Source organism: Felis catus, chromosome E1 (genome assembly GCF_018350175.1).
Source record: "Felis catus isolate Fca126 chromosome E1, F.catus_Fca126_mat1.0, whole genome shotgun sequence".
Taxonomy (NCBI): domain Eukaryota; kingdom Metazoa; phylum Chordata; class Mammalia; order Carnivora; family Felidae; genus Felis; species Felis catus.
The window spans coordinates 46527488-46546844 of NC_058381.1; the positions used below are offsets into that span (position 1 = coordinate 46527488).

Consider the following 19357-nt stretch of genomic DNA (forward strand, 5'->3'; position numbering starts at 1 on the left):
CGGGAACCGCGCGAGACCTCCTCCTCCCCCGCCCAGCTGAGACAAGGTGGGGCTGCTGGGAAAATTACATAATCCCAGCCCCCTGGCCGGAACCGCCCACGCTGTTCCCAACCCTCTCCACTAGGGTTCAAATTGTCATCACTCTGAGCTGGTGCTCCGGAAGCTAAAGGTGGCCATGCTCTATGGGACCACGTGGCTAGAGGCATGCAGAGAAATGTTGCCTAGGTCGTATTTAAAAAGGACCAGAGTTTAAGGAGTCCACAATTTTATGTATAAGTAGTTTCCGCCCAAGGCCTTTTCTTGAGATTTCTAGGCGGCTATCACTGCTACGCTCTCTTCACCCGTAGGCCCACTTCTCGGGCTACAAGCACTGCCCCCCTCAAAGCATCAGTGTCCAGAGAGTGAAATTCTGCGAGGCGTTCTGGAGCTTTAAGGTCCGGAGCCCGCGGCGCCTTCCGGGAACCGTAGCCCGAGGCTCCGCCTTCCGGCCCGCTCTCTCTGCACTGCGCATGTCAGCTTTGCATTCCCCTCCCCCCCGGTCAGCAACGGGCCGAGAAGCGGCGGCGGCGGAGGCGGCGGCGGTGGTGAAGGGGGCGGAGAGGAAGGAGCGCGGCGGACGCGGCCTGGACCGCGCGTCCTCTGGCCTTGGGATTCTCCGCGTCGGCGGTAGCTGCAGCCAAAGCAGCAGGTCTGTGCGAGGAGGTTCTGGACTCAGGGTCGCTACCCCTCGGGGCCATTGGAGGCAACTGCGGGGCCTAGCGAGGGCCAGGGAACCGCGGCCTCGCTTAACAAAGAGTCTGCGGAGCTTTGGGGCACCAGAGACCCAGGGGGCCGGGAGGGGTGGGAGTGCGAGGCCGAGGCCTCTAGGGGTCCTCCCCAACCTCGTTGCCCTCCCACGGCTCCCGCTTCTCCCGTAACTCTCATTCTGGCCCAGTTGGCGGCTTTCCGGAGGCGGCGCCCGCCCGTCCTGCTAAGAAAGGGATTTGCAGGGTGCCGGTCTCTGGGCAGGGATAGCCACAAGGAGGGTTCTTACACAAGTCGGCAGCACTTGGCAGATGCAAGCCTCCAAATCGGGGAGACCCGATAGGCAAAAGTTGCCAAATCGGAAGACAGAAACAGTGATCTTTGTGCAGCCTTGAGTACATCACTATCGTCGCACAAACTTTTTTGCGGCCTACTTAAGAGCTTATCTGATGCGAGTAAATAATTTATGTGGAGTTGCAAGCATACACACCAATACTATAAGGAGGAACTATCCTACCAGTCGAGTATTTGGGGGAATCCTAGCTTTCCTTATTACGTTAGTGGTGATTCCCCCTTTGCTCCTCAGTTGTTTAGGTGGTCATTTAATTTTCTCTCGTTGTATATTGGGTTTTTTTGGAAATGATATCTTTATGTCCATTCTCCATATGCACGCCCTGGAGCTCCTAAAGGGCAGATATTATGTCTTAATTCACTTGAACTTTCCAGAACCAAGCTCAGTTCTGGCACATAGGAGGTGAACAATATGTGTTTCATACAAAAATTAAATTTTAGACTGTCAGCGGTGGGAGGGGAAAAGTATGTTGTATGTTCCTTTACCTAGAAGGGGAATTATATGGCCTAATCTGCAGTTCATTCAAGGAATATTTTTATTGACATTTGCTGCGTGCCTGTTTTCTAGCACTGTTCTACGTCTGTGACCCTTGCCATCCTGCGTCTTACTTTATAGTGGGGGGAAGAGAGATAATAAATAAATAAGTAAATTATGTTAGAAGATGATTATGGATTTAGGCTTAAAAAGGGGGGGCTGAAAAGAAGGTTGGGGAGGCATTGCATTTTGAAATAGGGCGGTCAGGGAGATCAGTACAAACAAGCTGATATTTAAGTAGATGAGGGAGTGAGCCCAGTAGTATCTGGGGAAAGGAGGGTTCCAGGCAGAGGGAACAGCAAGTGTAAAGACCTTGAAGAGGACAATGCTGGCCTGTTAGAGGAACAGTTAGAAGACCATTGTGCTTTGGACCACTGTGAGCAAAGGAGTAGTAGGAGAGAAGGTCAGGGAGGATCTGGAGGAGGAGTGCCAGAACAACTAGGAACTTTTAGGCTGTTATGAGGATTTCACTTTATCTCTGCCCGAGTTGGGAATCATCTGAGGCTTTTGAGCAGAGGAGTGGTATGATCTGACTTACGTTGTTACAATTTATTGTAATTCACAGAGAAATGAATTTCTTTATATTCTAATTTTATCAAATTCATATGATCATCTTAGTTTCTTTAAGCTAACGGAAAGGGAAAAAAGGCTTCCAGAATAAATGTAACCAGAATTTACTCGTATTTGGCTTTAGAAGAATATGAAGAAATTCTTGGGTTTTGTATAGATTCTAATTTAAGAATGTATAGCGCCCAGTGTATAGTGTGTGAGATGTTCTCAGGGCAGATTATTAGAGTGGATGCAAATCGTCACTAGAGGTTTCTCCAATTCCAGAAACAAATGATAAGTAACATGGTTTTATAATCAATTGTTTTGTAGTCCCCTGTTGTTAAAAGTCATTTAGATCAGATCTTATTTTTCACCATTGCCCAAAACATGTACCCTAGCCAAATTATCTTCCTGATGTTCCACGCTTATTCTGCCTTTGCTTATTCTTCCTAACCTTGGCTATATCTAGCTTTCCTCCTTAAAATGTTTTCTTTCTTCACACTTCTCTAATCAGCTTGCATCTTCCTGTGCCTGGGGTTCTAGCTGTCTTATGAAGCCATCCCCACTTGTCAGCTCTTCGTGATCTCTGACATCTTCAGTGTCTTGTGGCTCTTGTATGGGATCCCTGAGTTGAAAGAGATCAGAGAGAACTCTGGCTTGATATTCTCCATTTACCAGTGGAGAAATTGGCTTCTGGAGAAATAATAATAATGATGATAAACATGATGGCTAATACATATTGTGCACCTACTATGTGCCAAGCTTTCTTGTAAGTGTATTTTTCTGTATGAACTCAATTTTTCATACCAACCCTGTCAAGTAGGTGATATTCTCACTATCTTATAGGCCCAGAGAAGCCAAATGACTTTTTTGAGGTTCACATCAAGTTAGTGGCAAAGCTAGAGTTTGTGAACATATTCTGGTTGCATAGTCTGTGCTAGTTTACGATGCTGTTACGATTTTCTACTAAGTCATAGCATTTTATTACCTAGAACCATACCAAGTGAGACTTTATGCTGTCTTTAGTTTTTCTCCTTGGGACTCCTGCATATTGAATAAACATGAATAATGACTACATGCTGCGGAAAAGAAAAGAGATAAAAAATGAGTAAGTCAGCTTCTTCACCTATAAAACTTGTAACTTGGAGTTGGTGAGAGAAAGAGCACTAATAGTTATGATTAAATATTGGGTGTTTTAAGACTAGAAAAGGAGTTTAAGGAATGAGCTACCACTTCTCTGGGGGAGTTGTATTCATGTCATAGGTTCTAGGAGTTGGTATGTGAGATGGGCTTTGAAGGAGAAGACTTAGGTAGGTATAAGTGAGAGATTTGGTGGGGAAGGAATCCAGGTTAAGGGAAGGGCATTTACCAAAGTGCTTGGTTTTCTGGGAACACTGATGCATGCATGAAAACCCTGGGAGATGTGAATGGTGAAGTATATAGTTTGTTGCCACAATGGAGAGTCTCATTCCAGCTTGATTGACTAACTGTGGAGAGCTACTGAACTGAAGGGAATGACAGAATGAGAAATGCGGCAGGAAGGTTCGGGGTCAGGATCTGGAAAAACCTGGAAGAGGGTTTTTTCTAAGCATTGGCCCACCGAAAGTCATATGACTTTCCCTAGTTCCACACTATTAACAGACCAAAGGAGGTGAAAATTCATTTTCTCTTTTGCTATGTATCTCTCATTTTTTTTATACTTTAGCACATAGACATTTTTCATAGCTTACGGAATATTTGCTGGTTGTAGATACATTCTCTAGATGTACATCACCAAGAATTTTCCAATAAAACAGACATTCTTAGAATAGTAGAGTTGAGGGGGTGGAGGGTCACTTGTTAATTGTCAACTATCAGTCATCTCAGAGAGGCCTTACCTGATTTCTTTCTCTTGTAATAGCTTACCTCTTCTTGCTTGCTTTTTTCTTGGTTTGGTTTGATAGCACTTTTACTACCTGAAATTATGATTTGGTTTTTCTTTCTCCTGGACTAGACTGAACTCCCTGAGGGCTGGGACTGTGTCTGATTGTGTTACTATATCCAAAGCACCTAGAAAAGGGTCTGGCAAAATAGGTACTCAGTACATTGTGAATTATTGATCACTCTGGTAGTGGTGTAGAGGCTGGATAACAGGGACTTGTTAAATTCTTGCTATAGTGGAGATGGAAATGGTAAGGAGAGGTATCCCTCATAGCATCAACACATAACAAAGTAGTTAGTGGTCAGTATAAAATAAAGTTATTACTAAGACCAGACTTAGGTTCTCTTTAAAGCAGGTGCTCACTAAACTTTGTTTATGCTTCTATTACAGAGCTAATTATTTTTAAATTAGAAATTTTATTTTTAGATGTTTATTTATTTATTTAGAGAGAGAAAGAACATGGGGCGGGGGGGGGGGCATGAGTATGTGGGAGCAGGGGAGGGGCAGAAAGAGGGAGAGAGAGAATCCCAAGCAGCCTCCACCCTGTCAGCACAGATGGAGGCAGGGCTCCATCTCATCAACTGAGAGATCTGGGACCTGAGCGGAAATCAAGAGTCGGACACTTAACCTACTGAGCCACCCAGGTGCCCCTCAAATTAGAAATTTTATTTTTTTTAATTTTTTTTTTTCAACGTTTTTTTATTTTATTTTTGGGACAGAGAGAGACAGAGCATGAACGGGGGAGGGGCAGAGAGAGAGGGAGACACAGAATCGGAAACAGGCTCCAGGCTCCGAGCCATCAGCCCAGAGCCTGACGCGGGGCTCGAACTCACGGACCGCGAGATCATGACCTGGCTGAAGTCGGACGCTTAACCGACTGCGCCACCCAGGCGCCCCAGAAATTTTATTTTTTAAAAAAAATTTTTTAATGTTTATTTATTTTTGAGACAGAGAGAGAGACAGAGCATGAATGGGGGAGGGTCAGAGAGAGAGGGAGACACAGAATCCGAAGCAGGCTCCAGGCTCTGAGCTGTCAGCACAGAGCCCAACGCAGGGCGCTAACTCATGACCTGAGCTGACGTTGGACACTTAACCGACTGAGCCACCCAGGCGCCCCATCAAATTAGAAATTTTAAAAAGCGGGTTTTTTTTTTTTTTTTTAAGAAAAAGATGTAATCAAATTTTCACAAATATGTTTGCATTTCATAGTAGAGACTGAGGTCTAGACAGCATTATTCCTTATAAACTAATAAAATAGCAACCTAAAAACACTTGTGCAAATGGAATTCTAATCCTTTAATTTTCATGATTTTTTTGTTTTTATAATACACATAGAAAAATCTTAACCCATTTTGAGCGTATATTTCAGTGGCGTTGATTACATCCACACTGTTGTGCTGCCATCACCACCATAGCGTTCACAGAACTCTTTTTATCTTGTAAGACTGAGACTGTATACCCATTAAACAATAACTCCCCATTCCTCTGCACTCCTGGGCTTTGGCAACCAATTCTACTTTATTATTTTTTTTAATTTATTATTTTAATTATATATTTAATTATTTTAATTATTTTTTAATTTTTTAAATTTATTATTTATAAATTTTAATTATTGGTTTGTTTATTTGACAGCACAAGTGTGGGAGGGGTAGAGAAAGAGGGAGAGAGAGAACCCCAAGCAGCCTTCATGCTGTTAGCATAGAGCCTGATGCGGGGCTCAATCTCACAAACCATGAAATCATGACCCGAGCTGAAATCGAGAGTTGGACGCTTAACAGACTGAGCACCCAGGTGCCCCAACCTGTTCTATTTTCTGTCTCTGAGTTTGACTGTATTCTGCCTAATACAGGTGGAATCATACACTGTTTGTCCTTTTTGACTGGCTTATTTCCTTAACGTGATGTCCTCAAGTTTCATTCATGTTGTTGTAGCACGTGTCAGAATTTCCTTCCTTTTTAAGGCTGAATAATGTTGATATATGTACGTGTTTACATAGTGTATGTGTGTGTATATATATGTGTGTGTGTGTGTATACATATCCCATTTAGTTTACTCATCTATCAATGGACACTTAGGTTCCTGCCATCTTTTGACTGTTGTGAATTGTACTGCTAAGATCATGGTTCAGAGGGCACCTCAGTGGCTCAGTAGGTTAAGCATCTGACTTGATTTCAGCTCAGGTCATGACCTCACAGTCATGAGATTGAGCCCCACGTCGGGTCTGTGCTGGGTGTGGAGCTTGCTTGAGATTCTCTCTCCCTCTCCTTCTGCCCCTACCCCCCTTGCACTCTCCCATGCTCATTCTCTCTGTCTCTGTCAAAAAAAAAAAAAAAAAATCATAGGTCAGATGTCTGTTCCTGCTTTCAGTTCTTTTGGGGATATTCCACCCAGAAGTGGAATTGCTGGATTATATGGTAGTTCTAGGATTCGTTTTTTGAAGAACCACCATAATGTTTTCCACAGTGGCTGAACCATTTTATGTTACCACCAGCACTATACAGGGTTCCAGTTTCTCCATATCCTTGCCAACACTCGTTATTTTCTGTTGTGTTGTTTGTTTTTGTTTTGTTTTTTAGTAGTCATCCTAAAGAGTATGAGGGGATGTGGTTTTCTTTTTTTTTTTAAACGTTTATTTATTTTTGAGACAGAGAGCATGAACAGGGGAGGGGCAGAGAGAGAGGGAGACACAGAATCCGAAACAGGCTCCAGGCTCTGAGCTGTCAGCACAGAGCCCAACGTGGGGCTTGAACTCACGGCCCGGCCCGTGAGATCATGACCTGAGCCGAAGTCGGACACTTAACCGACCAAGCCACCCAGGTGCCCCGGGGATGTGGTTTTCATTTACATTTCCCTTCACTAGGGATGAGCATCTTTTCATATGCTTATTGACCATTTATATATCTTCTTTGGCGAAATGTCTATTCAAGTACTTTGCCTATGTTTAACTTGGGTTATTTAGGATTTTTTGGTGGTTTGTTGTTTTTAAGGAAGTCTGAACTTTAACTGGGTGTGGAAGCCATGTGGTGGTTTTACAGGGACTGAAGCTTGCAGGTGTTTTCATCTTGTCAACGTGAGAAGTGTTTAGGGAGGCAGAGGTGAAGTTTCAGAGCTGTTTGATAGGAGTTTGCCAGCTTGGTAGGAAGGATGTACCAGGCATATTATTGTTATTATTATCTGAGAGGAGGCTTAGAAGCATGTGTATGTGTGCATGTATGTTAAGACCAAATAAAGGGAGCTTTGAGAAGACCCACAAATAGCAGGACTATAGTTAATTTTTAAATCTCACTATGTTTATTTCTTTCTTAACTCTCCACTAGATGTCTCTTCCCCAAACAATATTTGCTTAGAGAATGGAAATTAGTTTTAAAACAGAGGAGGATTCATCTTTTTCTTTTTTTTAGACATGCAACCAAACAGAGATTAGGTTAGCTGTCTTTTTCTTGTTGTATCAGTTATCCCTCAGACCTCTGATTGTCAAGGATCTGTAGTCATATACCTAGGTAGTAAAGCCTACATAGTCAAACAGGAAGAATTATTGTCAACACTAAGGAATTAATGGTACATTGAGGATGATTGGCTTAGATTTAATCAGGAAGGTTGGATGGCAGGGTTTGTAATAATGGAAGATGATGGTTTTCACAAATAGTGGGGTGAATTTTGAAGAGCCTGAATGTATATTTATTCATCCAACAAAAAACAATGTTTTTAATGTTTATTTTGTTTTTGAGAGAGAGAGAGAGAGAGAGGGCAGGGAAGGGGCAGAGAGAGGAGGGAAAAAGAATCTGAAATAGGTTCCAGGCTCTGAGTTGTGAGCAAAGAGCCCAATCGAGGATCTACCACCAGATCACGACATGAACTGAAGTCGGACACTTAACTGACTGAGCCACCCAGGCTCCCCTTCAAACATGTTTCCATTAAAAAAAAAAAAAACAAACATTTCCATTGAAAATGGAACATAGGACATTCTTTCTGCCTGTAAAATTTCTCTCCTCTTCTATGCCACTATTCTCTACTGTGCCCCCTTCCTCCTTTCCTTCTCAGGTTGCCACATGAGTTTCTTTTCCCCTGCCCATTCCTAACTGTTGATCAACCCTAACATTTGTCTTGTCCCTTTTCGCACTCTCTGTGCCCTCTCTCTGCTAGCTTATCTATACCAGTAACCTCAAATGCACGTGTCTTGTATCACATCTGTACTCCATCACAGACCCTTTTTGAAGTTATAGAAAGATGAAGTTAGCATCTTTCCTTAGCTCTCCCATCTCCTGTTCTGCCTGCTTCTCCAAGCGTGGCTTTTCTAGGCTTCTATCTCTGTAAATGGCCCCACCATTCCCCCAACCTGTAAAAGCCAGACACTTCCAAACTTATTCTAGACCTTTCCTTGCTCCTTAGCTTCCACATCCACTTGTCACTCACCCGCCCCTATTGAACTTTCTCATAGACACTTAATAACTCAGATCCACCCCCTCCTTCTCCTTCCTTGTAGCCACTTCCTTAGTTCAGTACCATGTTACTTTACATCTGTATTTTTATGATAACCTCTTAGCCACTTTCCTTGCCTCCTACTTTTCATATTGTCTACCATTTAATCTTTCTTCAACACTGATCTGAAACATGTCCCCTGTTTGCTTAAAAGTAATGATTTCTTATAGCTGGTAAAGTACAGTTTTGTATATTTTTAGCATAGCAACATCTGGGCCCTGTCTGTCTTTCTGAATATGTGACCTACAACTTTCCTAGAAGTCTCACTGAACTCTAGCTGCACGGCACTATTTCCAGTTCTCCGTGGTACTACTTACAGTTTCCTCAATCTAAAATGCCTTCCTCTCTTAAGAAACTAAAAACAGGGGTGCCTGGGTGTCTCAGTTGGTTAAGCATCTGACTTGGCTTCAACTCAGGTCATCAACTCCGGGTTTATGAGATTGAGCTCCACATCAGGTTCCTTGCTGACAGCACGGAGCCTGCTTGGGGTTCTTTCTCCCTCTCCCTCTCTCTCTGCCCCTCCCCCGAGTGCTCTCACTCTCTCTCTCTCAAAATAAACTTTAAAAAAAAAAAAGGGGAGGGGGGAACCAAAAATAGAAGCACTCTATAAGCCAAGAATTGCATTATTATAGGTATTTACCCAAAGGTTACCAAAATATAGATTCGAAGGGGTACATGCACCTCAATGCTTATATAGCAGCATTATCAACAATAGCCAAACTATGGAGAGAGCCCAAATGTCCATCAACTGATGAATGGATAAAGATGTGGTGTGTATACACACAATGGAATATTACTCAGCCGTGAAACAGAATGAATTCTTGCCATTCGTAATGACACGGATGGAGCTAGAATGTACTATGCCAAGTGAAATAATTCAGAGGACGATAAATACCATATGATTTCACTCGTGTGAATTTAAGAAACAAAACAGATGAACGTTTGTTGGGGGCGGGGAGAAGAGAGGGAAACAAACCACAAGAGACTCTTAATGATAAAAAACAAATTCTGGGTTGACGGAGGGATATGGGCTAGATGGGTGATGGGTACTAAGGCGGGGGCCTGTTGTGATAAGCACTGGGTGTTGTGTGTAACTGGTGAACCACTGAATTCTCCTGAAACCAATATTGCACTATATGTGTTCCAACTAAAATTAAAAAAAAAAGCCCTCCTCTCACCCTTCTACCCTGGTCTAATGCCTCTTCAGATTTTAAAACCGAACACCAGCATCATCTCCAGAAAAGCTGAGTCTTCTCCATTCATCCTGGGTTTAATACCTCCTTCCTGGGTCACGAGTGAATGCACTTTGTGCAGTACCTGTGCTACAGCACATCATGTTGGTTTATTAGCAACCACACCATGAACCCCTTGAAAATGGGACTGTATTTTTCATATGTAAATGCCCAGAACTTGGGGGCATCTGGGTGACTTGGTTGAGTGTCCGACTTGATTTTGGATCAGGTCATGATCTCCTGGTTCGTGAAATGAAACCCCACGTCATGCTCTGTACTGACAGTGTGGAGTCTGCTTGGGGTTCTCTCTCTCTCTCTGTCTCTCTCTCTCTGTTCCTCCCTCATGTGTACTCTCTCTCAAAATAAATAGACTTAAATAAATAAAATCCCCAGCACCTGGTACACTGCCTGACATTTCTCAGCAAGCTTTCAGTAAACCGTTGAAAGTTTCCCTGCTAGGAGATTGTTCATGTGATTCTTTTTTTTTTTTTTTTTTTAATGTTTATTTTTGAGAGAGAGAGAGAGAGAGAGACAGAGTGCAAGTTGGGGAGGGGCAGAGAAAGAGGGAGACACGGATTCTGAAGCAGGATCCACACTCTGAGCTGTCAGCACAGAGCCCGATGCAGGTGCTCAAACTTGTGAACCATGAGATCATGCTCTGAGCTGAAAGTCAGATGCTTAAACAACTGAGCCACCCTGGTGCCCCCATGTGATTCCTAAAATCTACCCAAACCTACAGAATGTTTTTTTTCATCCTTCCTTTGCTTACATTCTGATTTCTGTTGTTTATTTATTAGCCCATTGCAATATTTTATATACATTAGGAAAAATGAGGTTAAAATTCAGATCCATCATTTTTGTTGTTTGGGAATAGCTCTTGTAAAGCCAGGTTCACAGATTGGTTAAACAACATTATCAGATACTAAAATTTTCTTGCTTATAAATATTGTAACTAAATTTCATCCGATTAGAATTATGTTGATTCTCCCTAAGGGATTCAAGAAGAAAGCAGTAGATGGTCTTAATTAAATTCAAGCGAACTAGTACTTATTAAGTACTTGTTTTAGCCACGTGTAAGTGTAATAAAAGGTCCAAAATTATTTTTTAATGTTTTTTTTTTAATTTTTTTAACGTGTATTCATTATCGATAGACACAGGATGTGAGCAGGGGAGGGGTAGAGAGAGAGGAAGACACAGAATCTGAAGCAGGCTCCAGGCTCCGAGCTGTCAGCACAGAGCCTGACGCAGGGCTCGAACCCACAAACCGTGAGATCATGACCTGAGCCGAAGGTTGCCCAACCGGTAGAGCCACTCAGGCGCCCCTAATGTTTATTTTTTAAGGACAGAGAGAGTGTCAGCAGGGGAGGAGCAGAAGAGATGAGACATAGAATCCAAAGCAGGCTCCAGACTCTGAGCTGTCAGCATAGAGCCCAATGCTGGGCTCGAAGTCACAGATTGTAAGATCGTGACCTGAGCTGAAGTCAGACACTTAACTGATGAACTGACTGAGTGAGCCAACCAGGGACCCCAAAAGGTCTAAAATTATTAAAGACAGTCCCCCCCCCCCCCCCCCCCCCCAAAAAGGAAATTCCTTATTTGAAACTAAGGGTGGAGATTGACACAGCATAAATCAGATTTAATACTCAGTAGACTGGACTACGTGCTGTATAATAACAGTTCAAACAAAACTTACAAGGTGTATATGGGGAGGGGCATAGAACCAGAAAAGTAGAGCATATTGTTAATGGTCTTTTCAACAATGTCATCATTAAAAGCAGCTTTAGGGGGCGCCTGGGTGGCGCAGTCGGTTAAGCGTCCGACTTCAGCCAGGTCACGATCTCGCGGCCCGTGAGTTCGAGCCCCGCGTCAGGCTCTGGGCTGATGGCTCGGAGCCTGGAGCCTGTTATCGATTCTGTGTCTCCCTTTCTCTCTGCCCCTTCCCCGTTCATGCTCTGTCTCTCTCTGTCCCAAAAATAAATAAACATTGAAAAAAAAATTTTTTTTTAAAAAAGCAGCTTTAGGAACTTTTTTCCACATTGGCTTCAGAGTCCATTATAAACATTTTAATTTTTCCTGTTAATAGTAAACCTTAATACAAAGAAATAAGTAAAAATGGAATAACTGCTATTAAAATTTTGAGAAACAGCCCTCCAGCTATCTGTATATGTAACACATGCTTTTATATTGAGTTACATTGAACCATACCACCCACCTTGTTTCACGCTCTTATTTTACTCAGTGTGTATCAGGTACTTTTCCATAAATGTAAGTAGTAATTAAAAATTTTAAAAAGTTAAAGTACATATTCCCTTTGGCTAAGCAATTGCATTTTGAAAATTGATCCTGAAGAAATGATTATAGGTATGCACAAAGGTAAGTGATAGTTTTCACATCATAAAACAGTAGTGGAGAGATGTATTGACATTTAAAGATTTTCATAGTGTATCTTTAGGTGAAGAAATTGGTAACTAAAACAATATAGTATGGTTTGTTTTTAAATTGTGTGTGTGTGTGTGTGTGTACACATAGTACAGAAAAAATAGCAAAGATATTAAAATTATGTATCTAGGAGAGGAAATTTCAAGTAGTTTAAAATTTTGTTCCTTTTTGCTTTGTGGGTTTTCTGCTTTTCTATAAAACTTAGGTAGCTTCTGTTGTTAAAAAAGGTTTTTTGGAGCCAAGACTAATAAGATAATATAGCATTTTTTTAAATACAGTATTGTTTTTAAACTGATTTGATTGATGCTCAGGAAATTTCGTTGTAATCCTTAACCATTGGCTAACTAGTACTTCAAGCAACAGATCAGTGAATCATGGTTTCTTCCTGGCTAGTGTTCTAGTGGGCATTGCTCAATTAATGTGTGGTTCATAAGTATCCTTCAGAGACAATTACATAGATACTATCTACAAATAACTAAATTAATCTTTTTAAGTTTCGATTCTTTCATTCTTCTTGGTATCATTACTGGAGAACAATCTTTGATTTTGTTACAATAAGCATTACATTATATTGTAATTGTAGGTTGTTTTAGTCTCTTTTGGGGGGTGAGGATCATCTATTTCCTGGTAGACAATAATATAAACTCCTGGGAATAAATATTAAGAGATTAAAGTCTTTTTCTGTTGGTACTTTTTGTTGCCAAACACTAGTACCTATCAGATCCCCAAAATATTTGTTACCTTGTGAGTATTTTTGGCAGCTTAAAGATGTTAAATTAGTGGTCAAATCATTTTGAAGAGGATGATGTTAAATCTTGCATTCCTGTTTGGATTGTGATTCCAAAAAATGAACAACATTTTTTTCAGTGTTTTAGAAAATATGACAGTTTGTTGAGGTTAGCATATTGCATAGCTGAAGTACAAAGTTAGAGTTTTCATCGAGAGGCAGAAGTTTAAAGATGTAGGTAGAAGTTGGAAGGGACATAAAACTCCGTGAGCTATTGATAAAAGTTGAATGTATTATTAATGTATCTTGTTCCTAACAGATAAGTTATTGACACCATGAATTGGAATAAAGGTGGTCCAGGCACCAAGAGGGGATTTGGCTTTGGAGGTTTTGCCATCAGTGCTGGAAAGAAGGAGGAACCCAAACTCCCACAACAGTCCCACAGTGCCTTTGGGGCAACCAGCTCTTCTTCCGGATTTGGAAAGTCAGCTCCACCACAGCTCCCTTCTTTCTACAAAATTGGATCTAAACGGGCCAACTTTGATGAAGAAAATGCGTAAGTGGTAATCCTGGTAATTGAGCAAAGGTTGGGCTTTGAGATACTCATTCCATCAACAGAAAGTGAGATGAAGAAACCCTTTGTTTCCCAAATAATAATAAGACCTCTTCAATTGCTTTTCCCACTGAATTGTGTTGTTCCTAATAAGTTAAATTGTTGAGTTTACTCATTTGTGAGGAACCTAATGCTTCTGTGCTTGCTTATATCTTTCCTTGCTCCAAAAAAGATTTGAGGCCATTGAAACCTAAATATGACTGAAGAGTTTTAAATAATTCGTGTGGTTTTTGATGACCTTTACTGAAGTCTTTTATTGACCCCGTATAAGTTTTTGTCACAGGCAGTTGTCACAGCTGGTAGAGAGACACATTTGGTCTCAACTCCCAAGTCTGAAAACTGTCAGGTTGCAACATCTTATGGTGGGAGAAAAATCTATTCAGATTTTTGCCAGCAGTTTACAGGAAACATATTTAACAATTATCTTTTTAAACTTGGTAAAGTGGTTGTTAATAAAAGCTGGGGTTTAAAGGTTGGAACTCTTAATTCCTATAGATTATAAGTTTTTTACTGACTCTGAAGAAATCTCTCACTGCTATTATTTCCAACCTGGTTGTGACATGCTTGAGATTTGTCCTTTTTTAATTAAGAACTCAAGATGGGAATTTTTCAAGTACACACCGGTGTCTTTAAAAACTGGTTTGTTGCGGGGCGTCTGGGTGGCTCAGTCGGTTAAGCGTCCGACTTCAGCCCAGGTCATAGTCTCACAATCTGTGAGTTCGAGCCCCGCGTCAGGCTCTGTGCTGTCAGTTCAGAACCTGGAGCCTTCTTCGGATTCTGTGTCTTCCTCTCTCTCTGCCCCTCACCCACTCATACTCTGTCTCAAAATATGAATAAACATTAAAAAAAAAAAAGTAAAAAAAACTGGTATGTGGCAGGAATACAGAAGTAGATGTTTAAGACTTAGAAAAGTCAAGGATCATTATTCTAAAGAGCATTTTACCAGTTCAAGGATACTTTTTCATTAGTTAAATGAAACCTATATAAATGAATATGCGTGTGTGTGTATAGCACATAACAGTTGTTAGAGCTTTTAAGATAATTCCTGCAAAAACCTGAAATGCTTTAAAATTTTAAACTGCAATTGTTATTTATTTAATATTTGGTTGTATTACTATTTAATTTTGAGGTTAAATGTAAACATTGTTTTTGTTGTGTTTTAGTTTATAAAGAGCTATAGAGAAGGATACTTTTCCAGACCTTGAAGTTGTTTTTCTGAATACTTAAGTATGGGGAATGATTTTAGATTAAGCATTTATTTATTTATTTTAAAGATTATTTATTTATTTTGAGGGAGAGAGTGCACGTATGCGTGCATGAGTAGGGGAAGGGCAGGAAAAGGGAGAATCTCAACCAGGCTCCGTGTTGTCAGCACAGAGCCCACATGGGACTTAAACTCACAAAACAGTGAGGTCATGACCTGAGCCAGAATCAGGAGTCCAACACTCAACCGACTGAGCCACCCAGGTGTCCCTGAGCATATATTTTTAACTGTAAGTGTTCTGTCCTCAGAAAGTAGCCCAACATTTCTGAAGTCCCTACCTAGCCTTGTGAATATATTGCTAAAATGTTTTTGAAGGATTATATTAAAAAAAAACACTAGATTTTTAATATTTCATACAAAAGTAATTTTTTCCATAGCACAAACTCTAATATTTGATATATCTATTCAACAATGATATACTAAATTTGTACTGAAAACTCATTCCTTTTAATAGAACTAGAATGTGATTTGAATAGATGCTAGAAATGGGAGAATTTGGTGTGACTGTTTTCCCCCCCCTTTTTTTTTCTCAGTATTAGAATTTTGTATATATTAAACGATGATAATTAGGTTGTTTGCTAAAGCCTGGAGATCTCTAATTTAACATGTAGAGTTCAGATCTTTTAATAGTAACCTACATATACCATAGTAAAAATTTCTGTTGAACAAAGGATCCACCAACCCCAAAGTAAACACTCGCTTTATTAATTGTGCATTTTAATTTTCAGATATTTTGAAGATGAGGAAGAAGACTCTAGCAATGTTGATTTGCCTTATATTCCTGCTGAAAACTCACCTACCCGCCAGCAGTTCCATTCCAAGCCACCAGATTCTGACAGCGATGATGATCCCTTGGAGGCATTCATGGCTGAAGTGGAGGCAAGTATCGAGGCTGTTTTGTTGGAAGTTGCAGCAGTTAGAAAGATACCAAATTAACCTAGTTATTCAGTCATTCAGAATTTGCTTTCTGACCCTTTTTGGGGAGGATTTTGCTCTCCTACTCTATAGTTTCTTAAACATACATCCACATGCCCTGTAGCATTTTCAGAGATGATCAATGCCTAAAAATTTGAACTGTGACCCTTGAACAAGGGTAGCTCAAGATTTGTATGTGTGTAAGTTTTAATATTTCTTTGTATTCCATTCTTTAATTTGTATTCCATTCTTAAATGGAATGAACATTATTTCATTCAGTGTCAATTTATGTAAGGCAGTTAAACTTCTAAGGAACTTGCTAAAATTATGAATTCTGTATTCTGTACTTTTTTTTTATTAAAAACATTTTTTTTTTAACGTTTATTTATTTTTGAGACAGAGAGAGAGCATGAACGGGGGAGGGTCAGAGAGAGGGAGACACAGAATCTGAAGCAGGCTTCAAGCTCTGAGCTGTCAGCACAGATGCGGGGCTCGAACTCACAAACCGTGAGATCATGACCTGAGCCGAAGTCGACCGCTTAACCGACTGAGCCACCCAGGCGCCCCTGTATTCTGTACTTTTAATGTTTATTTTTTAATATCAGCATCTATGACCTCCCTGTAGAAATTGAAATTTGTAACCACTTCCTTCTTAAAACTCTTCTCACTAGGCTTTAGTGATTTTGCATTTTGTCCTTTTTCTCCATTTCTCTGACTTTTGTATTTATTTACTTTTTATTATGAAAAATTTCAAACGCATGTAAGTAGAATAATGAGCTCCCACGTACCCTTCACCCTGCTTTATCAGTAAGCAACTTTTGGCCCATCTTGTGTTATCTAGCCCTCTCTTTTAGATTATTTTAAAGTAAATCTCAGATGTACCATTTCATCCACTTGTATTTCTGCACCTCTATAACACTTAAAAAACACAACTACCATATCATACCAAGAAAAATCATTACATATCTCTCTGTTGTCTGTTACTGTTATTAAGATCCTCTTCCAGTTTCTCAGATATGATTATTGTTACAGTTCTCTATGTCGATTTGCTATTTTCACTCTTTATACATTCCTAGTGACCTCATCCACTTCTAAAACTTAATTTCTGTGTGAATAATTCATGCCTTTAGTTCCACAGTCTCTCTTTGGTTTCAGCTCTGCTTTTCTAAAACATATTGGCCATTTTTACATGGATGGTGTCCCCCTGGCATCTTTTTCTTCCTCAGCCAGATCTTTGTCTTATATATTCCTCTTAATGCCAGATAATCAAACATGTTTATGACTTCATTTAATACTCAAAATAACAATAGGGATTGGCAGAAAAGAATACATAGAAATGTAATTTTTTAACTAAGAAGATTATAAATTGAACCCTATGGTAATTCAGAGCCCTTGTCCTAAATCCCATTGGTGCTTTGTGGTAGAGCTGGGACCATATTTTTTCTTGCTTAGTAGTCCTGAGAACCTAGCTCTTTCCAGTAAATCATGCTACCTTTCCCCTCCTTTGGCAAGTTCTGTTCATCTTTGTAGTATTTTTTGTGTCTGTTCCTTTCTGCTTCCACTACAGTCAGTGTGCTTTACACTTTCATTACCTCTTGCCTGATCTAAATTTTCTCCCTGTTTTAGGCTTTCTGTTCTCCCATTTATGTGGTATACAAAAACAGAGTAATTAGACTAAAGCATGTTGCTTATGGTGTTATTCCTCTTACTTAAAAACTGTCACTTCATTGCTTATGAAATAAAGTCCTTCCAGGTTTCTCAGTTACTTGTAACCTAAGTTTTAAGCCAGATCTCCTCTCTAAGAAAAGAGGGAAGAGAGAATCCAATATAGATATTTTTGTTTGGCCTAGATACTGCTTTTTAAACATGTGGGCCAGAATTTTTAAGATCAGGAGATTTTGTCTAAAAGTGCAGACTCTTGAAAAGTGGACACTGGCAGTATTAAGCCTGCATTTTGCATGGCAAAAATAGGCTTGTGCTGAGCAAACGGTTGCCTCCTTTAGATAGGGCTCACTTTTTCTGGTTCACCTTAGTTCTATCAGTCTGTTTTATCTTCCTGACTTTGAGGCTGCCACTTAGAACTGTTTATCATCACACTCGTGTTGTAGTTTTCTTACGGTGGAGAAATATTTTTCTGAGCTTAGGTCTCTTGTCAAATATCAGAAAATAAAAGACTCAGGGCCATGTGATTGATACAGGAAAAATTAGAGCTTACTTCTTTAGAATATTCCTGCTTGTTAAAATGCAAACAAAGCATGTCTATACCTAAAGAAAAAGAAACTTTTCTTATCCTGGTTTACTTCCTACCGATTGTCAGATTGGTACCCATTACTTAGTTTCCCATCTTTGATTTAGAATAACCCCAATTACTTGCCTCTTAAAGAATATGCACTTTATAAGTAGCTAAGCCGGAATCAGTTCCAAATCTCATATTCTTTTCTGCTGTGTCATTCTGTATCTGAGTTCTTGTAGTACTGTATTTCTGCCATAATACTTACCAGAACTATTCAGAACTTTCACGTGCTTTGCAACATGGTAACAATTTAGTAAGTATGTTAAGCTGTTCTCTCTGCAAGTAAAGGCAATAAATGGTTTGTCATGTTTGGGGTGTCTTATATGTATATGTATCTTTCTCCCCCCTCTATCTTCTTGACGTACGGACATTTCCCAAAGGGCTGTTTCTCATTATATCTTGCAATCCCTAATGGTGAATAAGTAAAATCATTTCTTGATTTTCTCAGTTTTAATTCAGATTTAAATTTTTAGTAACGCAAGTTGGTGTAACCCTTTTTGAGTGGAAGTATCCAAGAATGTCCCAGTTTCTCCTGTTTGGCATTTCAAGTAGTTGAAGCTGTAGGAGGGTAAATCTTTTTGACATGGCATCATTCTCCAGGGTGTTTTTTGGGATAGTGTCGGAAAGGGTTTTGCTGATTTTAGGATAGAGAGACTGGATATTGTCTGATCTTGGAGAGAGTGTTGTTGCCACAATATTGCATTAATCCTTGATCTCAGGTATATTCTGTTCTGGAAAGTGTAAACTTTTCTAGTGTTTGAACTCACAATGAAGATGTATTTTTAGCAAGTGTTTCAAAAAAAAAAGATTCATGTGGGCTTAAAAAAATATGTCCTGTGTTTGTGGCCCTTTCCTTATGTTACATTATGTCATTTTCACTTCAGTTACAGTCTCGAGTATAGTGTATGTCTGTCTCAGTTTCTTAAAAAGTAGATTTGTTTGTATGTAGTATTTCATTTTAGAATAACTCCTCTTTATCGGGAACACTTGATTAGATAGAACACCTGACCATTCTAGGTTATAGTTAGTGACAGTTTTTTAAATCACAGAAATCAGAAAAACTTGCTTTGTAACAAGAAACAATAGTGCAAGGATGTGTTTAACCTTGGGGAAAATTACTTAATTCTTCTGACCTTGATTTTCACATGTATAAAACAGGGAGTTAGATCAGTGATTATCACTTTGCTGTATACAAGACTTGCCTGTGAAAAATGTGAAGTACATGCATTTAACTCCATCTCCGAGGATTCTGATTTGGTAGGTTCAGAGCAGTGTTTTTCCAACCTCAGGACTTT

At 40.0% G+C, this 19357-nt stretch overlaps 1 protein-coding gene across 2 annotated transcripts in view; it reads left to right on the forward strand.

Annotated features, from left to right (window-relative positions):
* Window positions 1-529: 529 nt before the first annotated feature.
* The window catches only part of DDX42 (DEAD-box helicase 42), a 40021-nt gene continuing 21193 nt past the window's right edge, over window positions 530-19357 (forward strand). Inside the window, exons 1-3 of one of the 2 annotated variants that reach the window (XM_006940486.5) lie at window positions 530-688; window positions 13297-13533; window positions 15583-15733. In XM_006940486.5, the coding sequence (XP_006940548.1) occupies window positions 13313-13533; window positions 15583-15733 (372 nt within the window). In that variant the 5' untranslated portion in view covers window positions 530-688; window positions 13297-13312. Of the gene's footprint in view, window positions 689-13296; window positions 13534-15582; window positions 15734-19357 lie in introns of those variants that run through there. The other variant, XM_045044980.1, reaches the window with a different exon arrangement.